A 13,198-nucleotide genomic window follows, 5' to 3' on the forward strand; every position below is an offset into this window, starting at 1 on the left:
TCTTTATCAAGCTAAACATACCCAGCTCCCTCAACCATTCCTCATAAGGCTTGGTCTCCAGACCCTTGATCATATCTTGATTCCTCTCCTCTGCACACATTCCAGCTTGTAAATATCCTTCTTAAATTGCGGTGCCCATAACTGGACATTTCTCCATCTTGTCCATGCAGAGGACCTACCACTTGCTTGTTCCTCCTCTTGCTTTGAAGATAGTCAAAGAAACCTTTTTAAAAATCATTTTAATCTCCCTTGCAAGCCTGAGCTCATTCTGAGCTTTGGCCCACCTGACCTTCTCTCTGCAACATTTGACTACTCGTGTATGCTGTTCCTTCGTGATTTCTCCTTTCTTCCATTTATTATACATTCCCTTCTTATATCTCAGCTCATCTGTAAGCTGCTTATGCAGTTTCAAAAGGGGTTAAGTTGGCACTGTGGTCAACATCTGTGTCAAACAAGCACTTAAGCATGGTTAGGGCAAGTAGAGATAGTTTTCACTCTGAATAACAGAGGTGGAAAAGAGCCAATCAAGGGCTAACCATGGGATTGTTTAACCATGGTCAAGCAACTGTGAGTGTAACAAGTGTACCAGATCTCCTTTACATGCTTTTGGGGGGGGGGATTGAACACATAGGGTTGTAGCTAATGCTAGTGCAACTCAAGAGTAGACTGATGAAAATTAATGGATATGAGTAACTGGCACATTAATTTCAATGAGCTTACTCTGAGCAGGAATTAGTTTGATATAACCCAAAAATTTTGTTTTAACCAATTCTTGAAAAAAATGCAAAGGATGACAAAATCAAATAGTCCTCATCTATGAATCACTAGGGCCTAAAACAACAGCATTAAGGTGTAATGGTGCAAATAAAGGTAAAGGTAAAGGAACCCCTGACCATTAGGTCCAGTCGTGACCGACTGGGGTTGCGGCGCTCATCTCGCGTTATTGGCCGAGGGAGCCGGCGTACAGCTTCCAGGTCATGTGGCCAGCATGACAAAGCCGCTTATGGCGAACCAGAGCAGCACACGGAAATGCTGTTTACCTTCCCGCTTGGAGTGGTACCTATTATCTACTTGCACTTTGACGTGCTTTCGAACTGCTAGGTTGGCAGGAGCTGGGACCAAGCAACGGGAGCTCACCCCATCGCAGGGATTCGAACCGCTGACCTGATCAGCAAGCCCTAGGCTCTGCGGTTTAACCCACAGTGCCACCTGCGTCCCAATGGTATAAATACAAGAGTGCAAATATCATTAGTGTAAGAAGTCTATATTTTGTAATATAATGTTCCCTTAGGGCAACTCATGCGATGTATAACCAGGCAAAATCAGACCACATAACATCTCTATATGTTGAAGATGCCCTCACAAATCAGATGACTCAATTGAAACTGTCATGTCTGTCTCAAGCTTTCATGTGTTGTCAAGTAGTCATCTCTACATAACCACTGCTGAACATGACAGCTGTTAGGCATAGTTATTACAAAGGAAAATCATCATGCATTTAACAAACAAGGCACAGTTACTAGTATTCCAGCCTGCCGTATTGCTTATCCTGAACAGTCAAGGATTTTAAAACATAAATGAAAGGCAGTGGATATAATGTTGGTTGTAGACCTACATAGACTCTGTTGATTTCAGCAAGTCACTATCTATCACTGTCACTCTTGTGAGGGAAAAAACACAAGATTATAAAACACCTTGCACATTGAAAAAACGTTGATGTACTAATTCATTGATAACAAGACCCATTAATTCATTGATAACAAGGGCGTTGTAGGGTGGAATAGGATACATACCTCACCAAGCTTTTCCAATTTTATGTAAGTTTCCATTTTTCCAAATCCGATTTCAGACTGCAATAAAAGGGGGGGGGGAGGCAAAAGGCAAATTCATTTAGAACTACTGTAATAAGTGAGATACTCATGAAGAACTGTTCACCTATTGGAAAACAAAACTGAGGAAGTAATATTTCAAAGCAGGGTTGGGATAGTCTATACCAGGATAAAAACTAGGGCCTGGATCTGCACTTTCATTGGTGGACTTCCTGCCTGCACCTTCCCGTGACCAGAGGGAAGAGTCAGTGGAAGAAGATTGGAAGAAATTTAAAATTTATTTGAAAAATAATTGCAATATTGAGAATGTTTAAGATTTGGAAGCATATAGAGGTTGTAGAAAAGGATTTGTGGATTTTTTTTCTTTTTCTCTTTTTTAATATAGTAAGTTTTAGATATAAGTGTTAATTAAGTTTTGAATGGATTATGAAATGTGAACTAAAGGTAAAAATAGGTTAAGTAAGTTATACAATGAAACGCAGTTAGGAGGGACATGAGGAAGTCAACAATGTCAGGGATTTAGATATATAAACAGGACTTTTGTTTCTTTGTAATGTTGCTTTTCATTTTTGTATGTTATTCTTTTTGTATGTTTGTATTTTGTACATTTGTTGTATTCCACATGGGGTGTTCCCCATGTGGTTTGTTATTACCGTATGTGTTTTTGTTTTTCTGTTATAAAACCCAATAAATATATATTTTTTAAAAAACAAAACAAAATATTAACACTACCACAGGTGCTCTGGGAAGCAATGTGAAAGGAGAGTACTCGCAGCCCAGTAACAGAGCTTGTGCCAGGTCCTTTGGAACTGGATTTGCTAATTTACTGCAGAAGTCATCACGGGCCCTGATCCATCTCCCATCAAAGCAAGATATGAATGCATGACTAGTTATGCAAGAACATGGATGGGGAAATGTATATCAGAAGATGTATCCCATTCAAATTAATATATAGACGCTACCCACACTTTGACCTAATGAAATAATTTTTTTAAGAAAACCCAGCAAGATATATGTGCAATGCATGCAAGTCTGCTTATCCTATCGGACCTACTTAGCTGGACTGGGATGAGAGGCTGTGGTTTTTCTTGATTATGCCAGCAGCAGGTTGCAAAATCTTTCCTCATGTGGCCTGCCTTCCCACACACTTTTCTTTTCCCATATAAGACTCCGAGGGCTACTTCTTACACACGCTTGGTTCTTGAGAATGGATACCAAGGTACAAAATGCATACAACAAACAGACAAATATTCATTTATTTCCCAAACGTTTGACCATCGTTCATCACACATAGCAATCACAGGAGGGTTTCCGACATCCATCTAAAAACATGCATATATGGTTGGTAATAAAAACTTTTTTTTGTCAAATAGTGAAAATGTTAGAAAAGGTAAAGGGACTCCTGACAGTTAGGTCCAGTCGTGGACGACTCTGGGGTTGCGGCGTTCATCTCACTTTACTGGCCGAGGGAGCCGGCATCAGCTTCTGGGTCATGTGGCCAGCATGACTAAGCCGCTTCTGGCAAACCAGAGCAGCGCACGGAAACGCTGTTTACCTTCCCGTTGGAGCGGTCCCTATTTATCTACTTGCACTTTGATGTGCTTTTGAACTGCTAGGTTGGCAGGAGCAGGGACCGAGCAATGGGAGCTCACCCCGTCGTGGGGATTCGAACCACCGACCTTCTGATCGGCAAGTCCTAGGCTCTGTGGTTTAGACCACAGCACCACCCGTGCCCCCCAAAATGTTAGAAGTACAGATTAAAAACCTAAGACCTTGAACTACCACATTAAAATTCCTCTGAAGGCTTGGAAAGTTAAGTAAGTTTTAACTTGGTGATGGAATTCCAGAAGTGCAGTTGCCATCCACACCCCCAGGGGGAGAGAATTATATTGGCATGGTGCCACAACAGAGAAGCCCCTGCCTAGTATTGCTGACTAGCTTTGCTTCACCCACTGGTAGGCCAGGACATGAAGTACATATGCACGCAGAGGCATACACACACACATACACACTTTTGTAAACAGTCACTTTCCCGCTTAAAATACATGCAAGCAGTAGGCCAAGCCTTTTCCACTCACTTGATTTTAGAAAGACAATAATCTTGATGTAGGTTGCATGTCCTTCATGATATATGTGAGAGCTATGAGTGTTTTGTACTTCACCCAAGAACAACACGCTGCTAAAAAGCACCTCTTTCCCTAGTAAATCAAGAAGTTAGTTTCTTCCACCACCCCTCCATTTTACCACTGAACACCAGGGAAAGCCTGGCAAAACTGGTAATTTTCAGTGCCATTTCTGAAACTAACTTTCGCTGGGTAATTGCTATTCCTCCCTCAACCCAGTAGTGGGACTAGAGTCCTGCATTCACACCTCCTCTTAACTGCAATTTCTGTACTTGCAAAAAGTGCATTATTAAGAGACTTCAACACATTATCTTCAGCAATCCTGAATATCGCTTCTCCTGTGCACCGAAGCTATACATAACAGAGAATGTTGGGTTGCCTCAAAACTTTATTGCTGTCTCTGTTGGGGAATCTATTTATACATAAGTATAGACAAAGTAGAAATGGGAAGGAACTATAGTATGTACAAAGTACAGTCCTTAAGAAAAACAAAAAAAGCTACCAGCATTTAGGGAAGGTTTTACAGAATTTTGTTTTTAAAAAGTGGTACTAAATGTTTCTCACTATTTATGCTCCTATCACAAACCAGGTCATGATTCTAATCAACTTCCTAGGGAGCGAGCCCCAGTGACAGGCTTAAGATCATGTTGCATGTGGGTTTCTACAGTGCTCCATTTACTGCAGCAGAGAAAGAGTAGGATGGGAAAAAACAGGTGACCTTTCTGATAAAAAAACAAGAGTTTAAATTACTTAGTATATGGAACTAAAAACCATTATCAGAGACTTATTTGGGTGGTGGGGGAAGTCTGCGGAAATAAAACAATCACAAGGTCCTGTTTAAAAATCAGGCAAAAAGGGGGCCAGATAAACATGGCAACTGAATGCCCCCCACCAACCACACTTCAACCCCACTTCAGTTGGCAAGGATGGTTGGGATGGGAAGCTAAACATAGAAAGACAAATAGCAACATCAGTTCCTCGCACCCTCTTAGGCACTGCAAAACAATCCTGAACTAATTATCTAGAGCAGAATCTTGCAGTGGGATATGAACAATGCGAATGGTGGCAGCAGTGTGGCTGACACTCAGGGAGGGACTGGGCTGCAAAATCCCAGACACGCATGTCAGTGAAATGAAGTTGCAGTTCTAGTTACAGGTAGGTAGCTGTGTTGGTCTGCCGTAGTCGAAACAAAATAAAAAAAATCCTTCCAGTAGCACCTTAGAGACCAACTAAGTTTGTCATTGGTATGATCTTTCCTGCCTCTTAGCCCTGACATGAGGCCCTGAGGAGAAAGACACCAACCTTGGCCTATGGGTTGAAGCTCTCACTTTGTGTGGATGGGAAATGTTCGTGCATGCATACTGCTTGTGTATTTGCTTTTTACCCTTCATGTTCCCCTAAATAGGGACTACATTTGCAGCATCTGTTACCAGACTTTATTGGCAGGAGGAAGAATAAGCAGGAGAAAAAGCAAGTGTCACTGGGGGCGGGGTGAGGGGTAGCAGAACCAGCGAGGGAATGCGTTGCTGCTACCCTTTGCAAGGAAATGCTGTGTCCCCACATCAAATGCCATCAGACTACTAATCAGCTGAGGTAAGGGCTGTCTAGCATAAAGCAAAAGTCAGCAATTATCTGCAAATGGCTGATGAAACCATGCTGACAGACATTCAAAGCTATTTTCCCTACATGACTGGTTACTAATTGTGGGGATTTAAAATTCTACTAAAGTTCGCAGATATCTTTTGCTATTTATTTAAATGGAGCCAGCTTTCATTTTTCTTCTAATGACAAAACCTATTTTATAATCAACAGGGCTTATCTACTATAAGTCTGTTAACAGAACTAATCGTACTCATTTAACTCTCCTACTTAGTTGGGCCCCCAAAATGGTATTAGATATGTATAACATTTCCTCCTAACCAGCGTTGCTTCATAATGAGCATTCACCTACAGTAAAGGGCTGTTTCAACTTCATTTTTTAAAAATAATGTGAGGGTTTCACTATAAGCGTTAACAATGCAAACGTAAACAGAAAAAAAGAAACTCCACACAGGTAGACCCCAATGAAAGTAAATAAAAGAAAAACTCTACACACAGCCCATTAAATGACCCCAACACGGTCAAAACATCCAATTTAAACAACATAGGCAACTGCTGCATGAACGTTAAGTAGCTATTAGCTAAGATAAAAAAAGAATTGAACTATTCATTTCTGTCCTCACCCCACCCCCACGCCCTACCACCTCAAGGATGTTCTGAGATGAAAGAAAACTCAAATTAACATTGAGGCTTTGAAGACTTGGAATTAAGATTGGGAACTACTACAGTCATGAGATACCATCCTTGTAAGGTGCACCCTTGCAGTACAACCAATAGCTCTCAGTCCCTTTTTTACATTAAATATTGGAGATACAACTCACTGACTTGTATCTCACATCAGGCTAGCAGAAAAAGCATAGGCAGTGACCCTTTTCTGCAAGTATTCATGGAAAAGTAACTGTAAGGAAGATATTAGTGCAATGAACTGTCTTTTCTAGCAGGCCTTGGCATCCTATTAAGCAACTAGCAAACCTTCTATGGGCAAAAGGCACTGTGTACTTCGCAACATTCCTTTCTTCGTTCTAGGCAACATTTCTCCCTTATTGACAGCACCAGCATTGGCACCCATATAACTACTGTAACTGAAGCACCACCGTTTCCCCAATACTGGCATGTGCTTGCATAACATCTTACACTAATGGAAATTGAGGACTGGATTTAACTCTTGTTCAAGGCCCCAAAAAAGGGAGTGAAATTGTGTAATTGGATATATAGCTCACGGGACATATTTGCAGGTCACGCTCAGGGCCGTCTTGAGTATATCCGGTGCTGTGGTGCGAAGATCCCTCCAGCGCCCCGCCCCCCCCCGGTTTCTCAGAGTTGCCGACCTTTTTTCGGCGCTGCTGGCAGCTCTGCAGGGCTGGAGGAGGCGGGCAGCGGCTGGAGGGTGGCTCCTCCGGCGGGGTAGAGGCGGAGGCTCCGGGCGCGGCGTTGCTCCAGTGAGGCGGGCGAGGGTGGCGAGCTGATGCCAGGAGGCACCGCACCCAGCCTCCGCCTCTTCCCTGGCGCCCTCCAGAACTTGGCGTCCTGGCGCCCCTTGCCTCTATGGGCACGCTAAACCATGGGTGTGCAAGGAGGGAGTCACTGGAAACCCTGGAATTGTGCACTCAGTTCTCTTCCAGCACAGTCAAGAAAAAGACTTTGCTCAAATTGAACTACACTTTCCATGAATGCCAGGTTTCTGTCCTGACTGATAACAAACTCCGGTTAGCTTTTAACAAACCAGTTTCAGAAACCATGGTTAGAAGTTGCCTTGTTTTGAAACTGACCCTGTTTTGAAACCACAACCCCCGGTCTAAACAACATGACAATCAGACATTCAGGCTAAGGGAAACTAAGCATTGGTGAAATTCTTCCAGCCATGCGAGAGAAGTTGGGGGTGGGGGTGGGTGGGATATGTGATCATGAGGATCCTTGCACCTTCTTCCCCACTAGTGGATGTGACAAAAAGCCAATGGTTAAATTGGAATATATTTGACCACAGTAATAGATTACTAAAACATAGAAGGGTTAAAAACATTAGATTGCTCTTGCTCTTAAATGACAGATGAATTAAAGGTGTGCCCAGATGATACATTGCTACAAACACAACATTGCACTTGTCAGTACATGCTAAGCTGATTAAATATTTACTCCACTAAGCTAGGACTTTAATGCAAATGTTTTCAAAGGGAGACCATATAATTGTTACTTTATTTTTTTAAAAAAATAACAACACTTGATTCCCTCTGCTAACAGCAAGGTTTGTGTCATACAGTATCTGAAAGGCTAAGTTGAGTGCAGAGTTTCTTGAAAACAAAATTGCTGCACATTTCAAAAGAAGAACACAGCGGACTGAGCAGAAGGAAAGAGGCAGCATGTGCATTGCCCACAAACCCAAACACAGCTGCCAGATCTCAGCTTACAAGGAGCAACAAGTTCTTTTAAATGTGGAAGGGGGAGTGAGGGTGCAGAAAAGGCGTCTTGTAAGAGATGGTCCATTTTAAATGCACACTGTGCTCATTAGAGGGCACAATTTTTCCTACTACAGCTTGAAAAACAGGTTCCTACAAACAAGGACTACTTGAGACGGAAGGAAAAAGTATTCAAGCTATCCTATAAAGCACACTGAAATAGATTTATCTGAATGTGCCAAGACAGGTACAGAGCAGCCCTTCTAAAAAACACTTCTTTGCAGCTGGAAGGATCTTAAGAGAGCCCTAGCTTTTTCTTTGGCCTTTAAAATTGCTGTAACCAAATTTATTCATTTTCTATTCTTTTTCCATTTCACCCCCCCCCCCCAAAAAAAATCCAAGGCGGTTCGCAATCCACACAATTAGGAAGTTGCTATTTGTGAATCAATAACTACTGTTAAATATACACTTCTAACATCAACACACACCCAACATCAGATATAAACTTACTACTCTCCTACCTGCCACCATATGCAACCTGCCTCTACCTCTACAGTTTAGGATAGTGTCCTCCCTCTGCTGTTGCTAAGAACAGCTAATTTACTCCCATGAAAGCCTTACTGTCACCTTCCAAGTTTCCTTAGCTGTCTGTTCACTTTCCTCTCATCCAAGGGGGAAAACACTATACCAGAGCAACCCTACTAAAAGGAAGCTCTTCCTCCAAAATCTGCTCCTCTTGATTATCTCAATTGAAAATAATATTCCAAAGTCTTTGCCTGCAGTCACTACAACTTTCTGATCTTCTTGGCTTTTTATGGCTCACTCATGTGATTAAATGTTTGTGTTGGATTACTGCAAGTAATATTTTCAAAGCCTTCATGGAGATCCATTCACAATCTTCAAGAAGGCACCATGTCCTTATGTCTGGGATAACTTGTAATGTAAACAAGAGCTACCCTACCTCCAATTGGCAGAAGTAAGTATTTATACATAATATTTTCTCCAAGTTTAAAACAAAGCCAGCATGATTGCTATGAATAAACTCTATGAATAAAAACAATGTTCTTCTAGAAACACTTTTTAAAAAGTATTCTTAAAGTTCTAATCAGTGATTAAGCTCTCATTGAAACAATAAGCTTTGCATTTTATCAGCTCTTTCAATGCTATGATATTAGTGCTTTCAGCAGAAATTCATTTTAATATGGTATAGAAGGCAGACTGCAAGTGCTGCGTCTTCCCTTGTTTAAGGCATGTTTTTATAAATCACAGAATACTTATAACTAGGGCATTTAATAATTTATGACTCCTCAGGGACACATAATATGAGACGTTTTGAGTGTGAGGTGCCGGGGAAGAGCTCACAGTTGGGTACCATTGGCAGGAACCCATGATGCAGACAAAGCTTTGGCATCATCATTCCAAATAAAAATAAGCATGAACAAACCAGCAGGGGAAAGGGATGGTGATGATGTGGAGGACAATAATAACAGTGATATTTACAAAACAAATGCCACTACCACGATCAACCAACCCACCATCTAGCCCAGCATGATGTTCTTTTTAAATAAATTCTAAATAACGCTAGTAATAATTGTCTAGTAATTACATACTTCCCTGTACATATACCAAAGATATAAGTACATGAAGTGTACACAAAGATATAATTTATTCTGGCAGTTGTTAATGAGCTGACCATATTTTGGGTGATGTAAGCCACAGACCACTATGGCAGATGCACAAGAGGTCACTTAAGTGGTCAGGTATCTGTATCCTAAGTATAGAGAGAAGAAGAAGAAACTACTGGAACTGAGTCCAAAAAAGTCAAGCGATGTGAGAGACAGTAGGAGATGTGCCACACTGCTATGCAGCAGACCACAAACATTGCTAGTCACAATCAAATGCCACAACACATTTCAGGTGCTACCAGAGTATCTGTCAACTAGAAAAGGTAGCAGCAACTTACCAAGGATGCTCTGCGAGATCTTCTGCTCATTGGTTGATCAAACGGTGGACTGTTTATCTGTAGCTTTTCAAGATATCCATCTGGTATCCTGATGTCTGCAGGTAGTGACAAACGTTTGTTCAGGTCCTAAAGAAGTTAACAACCATTGTTAGAGGGGCACAGGTAATTAAACAAAAACAAAAACAGACACCAATCAAATACTGTATAGAGTTGATTCAAATAACATTTCAATGTTCGATAATTGAAAATGCTAATTGTGAAGGAAGCAGCATATATCTAATAGTTATGCCAAGCTTAGGTCTCAATTTATAAAGATTTTTTTATTTATTATTACGGTCGAGGACCAGTTCATACCAAGCTTAGGTCAACTTGCTATTAGACACGATCTCCAAGAACCAGTAAATCTCAAAACAACTTGTTTCCAAAGAGAACTGCAGTTGCATTACACATCTCAACTGCTTCAACGAAAAAAAAATCTGTACAGTATTTGCATTACTGCACAAGAGCATGTGCTTCAGAGTATGATCCCATACTCTGAAGTAACCCCATCAAACCCAGCTAGACATACACCCAAGTAAACTACATATATGGTTGAAATCTATTGTGTTCTATTATATATATGTAAACACACACACCTAAAATATGGTAAGAGTCATATTCAAACCTTCAGACATTCACAGTTTGATCACATACATTAGCAAGTATTCTTCAGTTTATTTTCCTCTCAAATGGACCTCACAGACTGATGATACTTGGCAGAGCCAAAGGTAACCTCTGGAGCCCAAGATTCCTAATATTCCATTCTCTAAATAAAACAATTCTGACCATGTTATGGGTTGAGTCCATTAGCACCACATTTTTCTGCAATGTGATTTACCAGTCTGGCATGCTCTATGCTTCTTCCCACACGCTGCCACTGAAGTGTGGCCTAGGTGTTCTCATAACTCAACTATGAAAAGTTGAAAAGATAAAGGTCAAATCTGATGCTCTGACTCCAAGAGGACTTGTAGGTACAGGAAGTATTTCAATTATATTCCTATATTCAGATTTATAAATGTAAGACCACTGTGAACAGCAGGCAGCGGTTAACCTTTAGATAGCTTCCAACAGCTAGGAAGGTTTATCAGTAATAAGGTACACTTGCACACCAGTTTTTTGGCAACTTCTTCCAAACTGTGAGTTTTCAAAATGGATTCTCAGCACTTGATACAGTTTCAAACTCTTGAAGCTTAGATTGGGTTTGGGCCTGAACTGCTACTGAATGAGAGGGACTGTCTGGAAAGATATAAGGCATAACTCTAACCTGGCCTGAAGCTGACAAGTGATGTTTATAGACATACTCCAATGTTTTTAAAATAGTTCATATTCTTGGCTGTCAGACAGAATTATTGAGAGCCAGGGAATAATAAACTGTTGAGGAAGCAGCAAAGTAAGTTATAAGGAAAGAAGAGATGTGAAAGAATAGAAGCAGAAAGTAAAAGAGAGAGGAAGACTGAAGGCAAAGACGACGACAAACTTCCCAGAAAAGTGCAACGTAAGCTTTAATAATATAGGTGCACTTCACTGGACAGAAAGCACAAAAAGATAAATTATTAAACAATTGGCAAAGAGGCTAGAAGTCTAAAATAATTGCTTCAGGTTCCCAAATCTTCCTTATTACAGTAGCTGAGAAGCACATAATAAATCATGAGGACAGGCACTTAATTATTTGACTCTAACTATAGTATTGTCCTTGCTACTGCAATGCTAGCACAGAGAGAGAGAGAATAAATGGAAAGCGATGCCCACATGCCATGGTCATCAGGATCCCGTAACATTGCCAATGAGAAGAGGGGGGAAAGATTGAGCTTCAAAGTTGGTAGATGTCAGCTTGATTGCCCAGATAATCCATTATAGGTCAAATGAAAGTGATTTGCTCTCTTGTGTAAGTATCAGACCGAATCAGCCATCTCACCCGTTTCAACTAGCATCAGGAAGACATCATGTCAGCAACAGCCACAAGCTGCTTGCTAATAAGTTACACTGCTGTTGCTCAGCAAAGAGGATTTAATATGGCTTGTTTGTTCCACGATGCTGTTTGCTCTGCAGTTTTAATTTCCTGATAAGCTGACCCTAAAGGCCCCACAGCCTTACAAATAAAAACATACATAATATGTAAATATTTAATGGCATCTTCCAACATGGCAAGAAACTATGAGTCCATGCCATACACATGGGTCCACTTTTCTTACTGTTTTTGTATTATGTACTATTATACTGCATGAGCTCTCCTATTCTCTCAGGTTTTTTCCAAGCTAACTTATCACATTGCATTTTTGTAACATGACAGAACTGGAACACTTGCAGTGAACTGGATGCACAAATTAAAGTACTGTACCATAAGAACAGTAACTTCTACAGTCTTTGAAAGATAAAGATTGTAACTTCCACAACTCAGCCTTTTCTCAGGATACTTGCAGACACACAAAATCTTGTACTGTTGAAAGTAATGTTGGGTTGCTTTCACTTACTTTACTCAAGACTTCAGAGCAAGGTGTAAAATGGCAACTGTATGAGCAGAAGAAACCTTCAGATCCCAAATGACTATGGGTTTTAAGGACTGTAAACATTATTTGTTTTGTTGGAAAGGTAACGTGTAAGGTAAATAAAATAGCAAAATATCAGGATGCCCAAATAAAGGCATGTGGGCCATGACACTAATCTATGTGTAGGCACCAGACAATTTTCAAACATGAATCATGGTGCACCATTTTGTTGGTTTACTGTATCATGCCATGTCAGGAACACACTCAGCTAATGGCAATGAGTAATACTTCCCTCATGAAGGAAGTCAATTTTTCTGCAGCACAAAATGACTTATGAGTGGCTGACATCACAGTGTTTATTGCACTTGCTTGTTTAATGTTCTGCTGAAAATTTAAAAAATGAAGGGTCCTACTAAAATTTAAAAGAGAAGATTAAATCCTACAAACCCCTTCCAAGAGTAATAATCATCGTACCATTTAAATAGCATGGGGCTCTTCAAACTTCTCTGGTCTTGCAAATGCGAAAAGGAAACAGGGGCTTATGCACCTTTAATAGTTGCGTAGAAGAGGGGTTTTCAGTGACTGTGACACCATGCAAAGTGAAATTGCCTCTTCTGGGCAACTATTAAAGGTACAGGAGCTTCTGGCCTCTTTCGCACCTGAGCACCTTATGTAAAAAGGCTGCATTGAACTTCCCGTAAGTGTGTACCTCTACTATTTTTCATAGTGGATGACAACTGATCTTCCCAAAATTGCTTTCATTTAC

At 40.7% G+C, this 13,198-nt stretch overlaps 1 protein-coding gene across 3 annotated transcripts in view; it reads right to left on the reverse strand.

Moving 5' to 3' along the window:
- The window catches only part of CDK17 (cyclin dependent kinase 17), a 74,735-nt gene that overhangs the window by 12,162 nt on the left and 49,375 nt on the right, over window positions 1–13,198 (reverse strand). For all 3 annotated transcript variants that reach the window (XM_060279710.1, XM_035126752.2, XM_035126753.2), the window contains 2 exons: window positions 9,908–10,033; window positions 1,794–1,850 (listed from right to left, as the gene is read on the reverse strand). In XM_060279710.1, the coding sequence (XP_060135693.1) occupies window positions 1,794–1,850; window positions 9,908–10,033 (183 nt within the window). The remainder of the gene's footprint in view (window positions 1–1,793; window positions 1,851–9,907; window positions 10,034–13,198) is intronic.

The sequence above is a fragment of the Zootoca vivipara genome, chromosome 10 (genome assembly GCF_963506605.1).
Source record: "Zootoca vivipara chromosome 10, rZooViv1.1, whole genome shotgun sequence".
Taxonomy (NCBI): domain Eukaryota; kingdom Metazoa; phylum Chordata; class Lepidosauria; order Squamata; family Lacertidae; genus Zootoca; species Zootoca vivipara.